Source organism: Propithecus coquereli, unplaced genomic scaffold, assembly GCF_000956105.1.
Source record: "Propithecus coquereli isolate 6110/MARCELLA unplaced genomic scaffold, Pcoq_1.0 Scaffold30, whole genome shotgun sequence".
Lineage (NCBI taxonomy): Eukaryota > Metazoa > Chordata > Mammalia > Primates > Indriidae > Propithecus > Propithecus coquereli.
The window spans coordinates 2,778,169-2,787,395 of NW_012148619.1; the positions used below are offsets into that span (position 1 = coordinate 2,778,169).

General features: G+C 40.0%; 1 protein-coding gene across 1 annotated transcript in view; it reads right to left on the minus strand.

The window, feature by feature from the left end:
• CAT (catalase) overlaps positions 1-9,227 on the minus strand; it is a 35,703-nt gene that overhangs the window by 17,207 nt on the left and 9,269 nt on the right. Inside the window, exons 2-6 of the mRNA XM_012649642.1 lie at positions 7,041-7,212; positions 5,236-5,346; positions 4,135-4,265; positions 3,451-3,555; positions 2,710-2,835 (exon numbers count right to left, since the gene is read on the minus strand). Coding sequence (XP_012505096.1) covers positions 2,710-2,835; positions 3,451-3,555; positions 4,135-4,265; positions 5,236-5,346; positions 7,041-7,212 — 645 coding nt within the window. The remainder of the gene's footprint in view (positions 1-2,709; positions 2,836-3,450; positions 3,556-4,134; positions 4,266-5,235; positions 5,347-7,040; positions 7,213-9,227) is intronic.

The window sequence follows — 9,227 nt, forward strand, 5'->3', positions numbered from 1 at the left end:
TCATGTTATTTTTGGAATCAGAAAAAAATCAAAACATTTTAAAAATAAGCAAAAGATTAATAAAATTAAAAGACTTCCCTGTTTTATAAAGTAATTTTTTAATTCCCATTTTATAATAGCTCAAATCAATTACTGAGATTGTGCTCAGCTAGAAATCCTCCACAATCACCTCTTCCATTTTTTTTAAGAAATCACAGAATCATAGTTCACAGAGCTTAAAGAACTTCAGTACAGCTATTCTGAACCAGTTCTCTATCAATAAGCAGGTAAAATTAGCGTTCTAACTTTCTGAACAAGCCATTAAAACCCAAAGAAGTTATGTCACTTTCACAAGTGCTCGTATTACCACACCACACTGCTCTTCAGTAGATGTCTACCCTATTGTGAATGACCCCCAATAAGCCGAGTGCCATGGAAAGATCTCCTTAGCAAAAATCAATTCTGAAGGCCTGTCTATTTCTACCACAGAAATCCCAACTCTCTCTAGTCAGTGGCAAGGTTTGAACTCTTCTTACCATTGGACCAGAAGTGAAGCCATCTTCAGGATAAAAAAATGAAGGTCACTGTCTGCGGATCACCCAAAGAGCTATTACATTAAATTGTGCAATAATATTGAAATACCTTTCTAAGTTTAACTGAAGCCATTTAGGTTTAGAAAACAATAATCGTAGGTCAGAATAAGATAGACTGATGATTCCCTGCAGATCTCAGGCTACTTTAGGGCCCTCTGCTGAACAGACCCATAAGCAATCCAATCCTTCTGGAACTGTGAGCAGCTTGTAGTAGTATCTCAACATTACAGTGAAAAGAACATTTATACTATGTCCACGGCCACAGCTATATAGGAGAGTGAAGATTTAAGTTTAGGTTGGCCTAACTCCAAAGCTACCAGCTAGGCTGGCTGCCCCAGATACAATCATTTAGTCTTGCTCTAAGTAACAACACACTGCTCCTTTTGCCAATTACAAGCCAATGGGTCAACTGTTTCTTAAAACTGTTCCCTGTCAAAGATTATAGATCCAAGTCATAAATATAAAGAGAGGGGACAGTTTTCCTGTTTGACATATCCACATTAGTTGTTCAAATAAAGATTAAGACAGGATAGAAGAAAGCAGGGATTTGGGATGTCTTCAGCAGGAGACTGTGTTTGCCATGAGCCCACCTTTCTCTGCTTATTTTAGCAGTACTACTTAGAAACAGAAGTTCTCAGGCTTCTGTTGCTAATTAACCCTCCGGAGTTCTCTGGGAATATCCCTAACACCCTGGCGATCACTGGTAATATTGCTTATAATAAACGTGCCAAAATCATACCAAGAGGGCCCTTTAAAACATTTAAGTTGACTAAAAGGTTCTAAAAAGCTTCCCCAAAGGAAACTGATTTGATCTAACTGTATGAATGCAACGAAAAAAACCAGTATGTTTTCTGACATTTATAATTAATTTTACCTATTTGCCTTGTTCAACCTCAATAAATGCTAAGTAAATAGATGAATGACTTAAAAAGTTAGGAGAGACGTTTCTGGAAAAATAGCATCAGATCTTGGAAGTGATGGTGAGACTGGTATATGCTCTAATCTGCCTTAGTCCCCTTCCGGACCCCAAAAGAAATCTATGCTCAGGATAATGACTCAGGACTAAGAAAGGCAAAGCATCATAACACTTGACTGTTTTCTAGGGTTGACCCCAAACTCCAGCAGAGAACCCTAGAAAAGATAGGCCAAAGAGGATGGAAATTTCCTGTAGCCTTCAGGCTGTGTTATCTTTTTACCTTTGAGCCCAAACCAAAACCTTTCTCCAGGGAGAAAGGTGCAATCTCAATGTGAACCTGCCAGCACCAGAAACATTAAACCAGAGAGCCAGCACAAAAGGAGTATTTTTTTTCTAAATATTTATGGTGATGCCCACAGGGTCCAAAAAGAAAAGAAAGCTTAAACTGTTGAATTGTTGACAACAAACATGTGCTCTTACCTCTGGCCACATGTAAACATGTAAAGAGACCAAAGAGAGACTATACACGTTCTTTTTTTGTTTGTTTGTTTGTTTTTTTGTTTGTTTTTTTTTGAGACAGAGTCTCACTGTGTTGCCCGGGCTAGAGTGCCGTGGCATCATCCTAGCTCACAGCAACCTCACACTCCTCGGCTCAAGCAATCCTTCTGCCTCAGCCTCCCAAGTAGCTGGGACTACAAGCATGCGCCACCATGCCCGGCTAATTTTTTCTATGTATTTTTAGTTGTCCAATTAATTTCTTTCTATTTTTAGTAGAGACGGGTCTCGCTCTTGCTCAGGCTGGTTTCAAACTCCTGAGCTCAAACAATCCACCCACCTCAGACTCCCAGAGAGCTAGGATTACAGGCGTGAGCCACCGCGCCCGGCCTGTTTGTTTGTTTTGGAGACAGGGTCTTGCTTTGTTGGGGGGGGCAATAACATGTTCATAGCTTACTGCAACCTCAAACTCCTGGGCAAGTGATCCTCCTGCCTCAACCTCCCGTGACACAGTTATTTTTATCAGGCAGTATGAATTTATCCACTCGGGTGGTGGCCAAAAGAAACACTCATGGTGCTGATCAACTAGATCAATACCTCCCACCCTTGGGGGTGGAGGTGAAGGAAAGGTAGGAGAAGCCTTAATCTTTGCTCAATCCTTCAGGAGAAATAAGGAGAGGTGTTTGGTAGGGGCCTTATGCCCTCTGTCACAAAGGCAACACATACCTTATAATGGAATTTGCAATAGACTGCCTCTTTATTTGCATTAACCAGCTTAAAAGTATGCGATCCATATCCATTCATGTGGCGATGTCCATCTGGAATCCCTCGATCACTGAACAAGAAAGAAACCTAAGGGACAGAAACATAAAGCCTACAATTTTTCAGTTTAAATCAAAACATCCTAGATTTTTAAGACATTCCTAAGTTTCCAGAAAACCCCTTAATGACATGAAACATACTAGCCAATTTCCCATGGGAAGAGTTACCATTATTTCATTTAGAGATAATAATAAACAGAAAAATTTTAAAGCACAATGATATATAAATCATTAACAGCATGACTCAAAATTCTACAAAGCAAAGCTAAAAAAAAAAATGAAAACTAGCCTAACTTGTTATTTAAAATTTATTTTAATAGCAAATTTGGTACTACTGTCCCTTCATTTCCTAATATAGAGCTTTACCTCACACTAGAGAAATTCATCCTTGATATTGCTAAATATTAACTGATAATGCTTCTAGCTATCTATCATCATCACTTAAGGCCTATGAAGGGGGAACAATTAACAAAATCAGTCATTATAAAATTCTTCATGATCAAGAAATCGGAGGAAGCCTCCAAAAATGAAAGTCAGAAGCCAATTCCAATAAAATACCCCAAACTGGAGAAACACCACATGAGGCAAAATTAACAGTTCTGCCCCGGGTGATGTATTGTAATACAGTGAAAAAAAGTGCTCCCACCTGGTGCAGAGACTCCGGACGTAAGCTCCAGAAGTCCCAGACCATGTCCGGATCCTTCAGGTGGGTCTGAGGATTTCTCTTTTGGCTGTGGATAAAGGACGGGAACTAAATGGAAAAAGAGAGAAAAAATATCTAAAAACTAAGTTTACAGGAATTTGGGTGTTTTACATTATACATGGCCTATTCCTAGGCTTGTGGATTATAATTCTAAACACAACCCTAGAATTTTAAACTGCCAAACCATAAAATGAAATTTACCCGACATATATAATTAGTAGCTAAGATATCCTAAAGTATTTCAAATATACTCAAAGCTATAGTATCTCTTTAAGGAAAAAACTGTACCACCCCTCACACAAGCACACACCTCCTGCTGACCCAGAGCATGTAGAGACACCCTTTACTTGTTTTAGGGCAAAGTCCCTCTTTTTACTAATCTTCAACACTCTGCAAGGAAAACTGGACTTTATTCCCATTAAGTCAATGAATCTTGAAATCTAAGACCAGTGGTAACTGTTGTTACTTGATCTTACTAAATACAGAAAAACAATCTTAAAAGGCAATCCAGACAACCCACATTCTCTTCTTTTCTGCCTTTTAAGGGCTTCTTCTCAAATGCCCATCTATCTGAAATCAATTTAAATCAACAACCATTTGTAGAGTGCAAAATACTCTATCACCTACCAATATGGCATCCCTGATGAAGAAAATGGGGGTATTATTTCCAACAAGATCCCAGTTACCATCCTCTGTGTAAAATTTCACTGCGAACCCACGAGGGTCACGAACTGTGTCAGCTGAGCCCGATTCTCCAGCTATAATATTCAAATGGGAAAATGAAGCATAAACCAAAGTACTTTGCATCCAATAAGCCTAAAGTCATAAAGGCACATCGGGATCTACCCTTTCCAATCCACTTCCTAGAAGCAAATAGGTATTTAAGTGCCTGTGTTATTATTATCCTTCTACTACCCACCAGCTCATTTGTTCTATAAATCAAATGAAAGAATTAATTGAGAGCAATAAGAAAGTATACGTAATAACAGCTGAGAGATTATCTATTTAACATAGTAAGATAACTTTGTTCAAACAGGTAATTAAAATTTTAATTAAAATAAGGAAGAGAATAATTCTGAAGATTAAGATAGTAAACAAAAAGAATGTGAACTGTCAAAATTATGAGGTTAACATTAAGAAAATGAGTTAATTCTTATCCTTAACTTATTTTTGCATTTCAGAGCATTTTAAAAGTAAACAGAGACTGACATAGAAACAAAATTAATCATGCCTTGTGGTGTGTTGGGATGTAGTAAGATAGAATTCACACTAGCTATGCAACATGTGAAAAATCACTTAACCTCTCTGCAATGGAAATAATCCCACCCTGCGAAGGGGATCTACAGATTAGAGGTAATATTTATAAAGCACCAAACTGTGGTTGGCGTAGAGTTAACCCTCAGTAAAGGGCAGCTGTTGTCGTGGTTATTGAATAAGATCCCCACTCCATACTTCCGTTAGCGGCAACCACTTATAAGAAATTTCTTTCCAAATATCACAGAATTGCAGCTCTGCCTAAGTGTGATTTCCTAAGACTTCAACAAACAGAAATGTAAGTAACTTCCCATGTCTCCAAATATTTTTCTCGACTATAAAGCCTTGCTGTAATTTGGAGAAGTACTTGTTTCCTATTTTCTAATAAGTTTTTCTTGAAATGAAGTTATAAATGTCCCAGATAAGGTGCAGGTTGAGTTAAGTATTACCAGTCATGCCAATAGACTGACTTACCGACAGTGGAGAATCGAACTGCAATGGGAGTTCTCTTTCCAATACTCTCAAACACCTTTGCCTTGGAATATTTGGTAATGTCATGCGTGACCTCAAAGTAGCCAAAGGCTCCTAATGAGAAAGACACAGAAATCCTCACCATGAGACCACTGCTCAGACCATCAGGCCCTTAACAGGCATCTGGGGGACAAGAAAAATCAATGGTTTAGCACCAGCCTCCTGGGAGCTTCCAACAGGATGGGGGAAGGGGACATGCCCAAACACAAAATTACGAGGGTGAAATGCAAAACCCTGTTATATGTCATTCAGGGCTCAACTAAGTGCCACATAGCTGAAGCCAAGAGGAAGAGATGAGTGGGGCTGAAAGTACTCAAGGTTGACCCAAAGACACAGGGCCTCGGAGGGCCCTGAAGTACAGGTGGGACCTAGAGAGAAAGAGAACAGGAAGAAAAGAAAATACAGAGAAGGAAAGAATAGTTTCAACACTTAACAAGGAAACAAGGATGCCACAGAGCCAAGCAAACTGAACAGCACATCAAGTCGTGATGGAAAAGACAAAAAAAGCTGGAGGAGCTGGGAAGAAATCTTACCCAAGCAGAAATTAAGAAATTCGGAAATCCTAACTGGAAGTCCAAATAAGCAAGCTAAAAGAAAAACTTTTTCTTCTTTCCTATGGACCTAAAAAATTGAGTTTTTAGCTTTCTTTTAAATATCAGCCCCCATCTTTTGTGTCTGCTACAAAAACAATAGAAAAGTTTCACAGAAGTTTTGGACAAAACGGAAGGAAAAATCCCCACAAACCCACCACTCTAATACAACTATCCTCAATTTTGTACTTCACTCCAGTATTTATCCAGTAAGTGCACCATTTCAACTTAGGTGCAATTACAGTGCACATGTCTATGTCTGTTTCTGTATAGCAGCAAGTCCTTGAATAACGTTGTTTTGTTCAACATCGCTTCTTATAATGTTGATGAGAACAAAAACTTGGTTCCTGGCTGGAGCCAGTCTGTGTGCAGTTTGCATGTTCTTTCCATGTCTGCATGGGTTTTTCTCCCAGTACTCCAGTTTCCTCCCACAACCCAAAGATGTGTATGTTAGGTTAACTGGCCTGTCTAAATGGTCTCAGTCTGAGTGAGGGACTGTGTGTGTGTGTGTGTACGCGTGTGTATGTGTGAGTCCACCCTTGGATGGAAAGGAGTCCTGGCCAGGGTTGGTTCCTGCCTTGCACCCTGAGCTGCTGGGAAAGGCTCTGGTCACCCATGACCCTGAACTTATTAGAATAAGTGGGTAAATAATTACCTTATTTGTTTTTTATTATTCTTTCGTAAATGAATGTACAGCTCACATTTATCTCAATGTTTAACATAAGAAGTAGTTTGGTCTTTATTTAGAAGTTTGATGTTTTTGTGACCAGAAATGTGCTTCAGAAATTTAACTCTTGTTTATATAATTAGCCTATGATAAAATTGGTTTTTTTATATGTCATTTTGCTTATAGTTTCTAAGAACCTATCAACATCATTAGGTATGGATTTACTCTATTTTTATTCCTTCAATCAACTAACTGCATGATAGAAGAAATGGAAGATTATCATTTTTAAAATAAACTATTTTATATTTAATGTTCAATCCAAGGAAATAACCATCATTTAATTACTAATTCCCCTACTGATGGACATTTTTTCTTTCTCCCAGAATGGAGATTTGGCATTTCTGTTAAAGGTCCTCCAACCCTCTGGGAAGTAATTTTTGACCCAGGTGCTATGACACAAGCCTTTTACAACAAATGAACATAGCTCTCACCTGCTCCTTTAGCATGCACCACTCTCTCGGGAATTCTCTCTCGGTCAAAGTGAGCCATTTCATCAGTGAAAACCACATCCTGAACGAGAAGGGGCCCACGGGGCCCTGCTGTCATGATGTTCAGTTTGTCTCCTATTGGGTTACCAGCCCCAGTGGTCAGGACATCAGCTTTCTATGTGAAGATAAGGGAAAAACAGCACAGAAGAGTCAGTACCATCAAACCCTTAATTTATAGTCACAGGGTACATCATTTTGCAGTATTTATACCATCTGCCCAAACTCTTCCTAAATTTCCAGTGTCAAAGAAATACTACAATATATGCCATTGCCTGAAATTTACAGTCAGATCTCAGAAATTCTTGAGAAATCTCAACACCAACCTGCTAAGAAACTTGCTCTGCAGAACAGAAAGACAGTTTGTAGCCTGACAATTTGCTCAGCACCTGCTCTAGAGTGAGCCACTGAGCTCCACACAGGAAACCCCCAGACAGAAAACCCCCAAAAAGGGTCATACATGCTTAAGAGTGAATGTCCAAATCGATATGGGGAAGGTGGTTTCCAGAAAAGCTATGCTGGTTAATGCTTTACTCAGAACTTACGAAAGCTCTGTACTGCTGTGGGTGTCCAAGTGAGCCACCCTGTATACTGCATTCACTGCTCTCAAGCGGCATATGCCAGCTAGTCACAACATCTCTTTTCAATAAAAAAACAAATTAGTCAATGGCTTTTATTGTCACTGAAAATAAACTGTTACCGGTAAGACGGATTATAGCATCAATGTTCTAAACATGTCAAATGTTTCTGAAATGGGATACATTATTTTACTATAATAAGGAATTAGTTTTAATACACCCAATTCTCCAATTTCAGTTGCATCAGAAGCCACTCAGCTGTCCTTCGTCTAGCATTCTTTTCTTTTTTTATTTTTTTGAGACAGAGTCTCACTCTCTTGCCTAGGGCGAGTGCCATGGCCTCAGCCTAGCTCACAGCAACCTCAAACTCCTGGGCTCAAGCAATCCTACTGTCTCAGCCTCCCAAGTAGCTGGGACTACAGGCATGCGCCACCATGCCCGGCTAATTTTTTCTGTATATATTTTTAGCTGTCCAATTAATTTCTTTCTATTTTTGGTAGAGACAGGGTCTCGCTCTTGCTCAGGCTGGTCTCGAACTCCTGAGCTCAGAACGATCCGCCCGCCTCGGCCTCCCAGAGTGCTAGGATTACAGGCGTGAGCCACCGCGCCCGGCCATGTCTAGCATTCTTTAAGCCCCACATAATCCTGGGCTGCTCTTAGCTTCATCCAGTTCCACGATCATACAGGATTTTTGGACACAGACAACTGCCTCTGCAGTGTCTTCCTCTGGTCTCTGGGGAATCAGGAGAGACGTGTGGGTGAAGCAAAGCTAAGCCACCTCCACGCTGGGAGAACAACTCAAAATAGGGTCTATTGACGAAAATCAAAAGAGCAACTTCACTCGCCAAGAAAAGCGCTCTGCTTAGCACGTATTTCCACAAACCTGGAGTGCAGTATGTAACATTTACTCCCCATGCCCATCTGTCCTGCATGTTAACATAAAGTTAATAACTGCCTCTTCTCTAGAAGGTGATACGGTAGAAGGTAGGCACTTAAACTTTAAAAGTCCTGTGAGCTGTTTGAGAAAAGACACTGAATAAAAGAGATCTTGAAATTTGCAAAATTAATAAACAAGACTCTCTCACACACTGTAAATGCCCTTGCCCACTAGAATTATATTCTCATCAAAATGGGAAGAGGCCAACATGGCACCAGGGAGGAACTATGCGTGCCAGCACCAGAGCCTGGGTCTGACTTCCACCTCTGCCAATTACCAGCTATGTAGCTACTATGTAGCAAGTTATTTTTGAGTCTCAATTTTTCATCTGCAAAATGGACAGAATAATAACTACTTCCCAGAGTTAATATGTGAATTAAAAGAGCTAAACAGGGGCCGGGCGTAGTGGCTCATGCTTGTAATCCTAGCACTCTGGGAGGCTAGGAGGTGGGAGGCTCATTTGAGCTCAGGAGTTTGAGACCAGCCTGAGCAAGAGCAAGACCCCGTCTCTACTAAAAGATACAAAGAAATTAGCTGGACAAGTAAAAATATATAGAAAAAATTAGCCAGGCATGGTGGCACATGCCTGTAGTCCCAGCTACTCGGGAGACTGAGGCA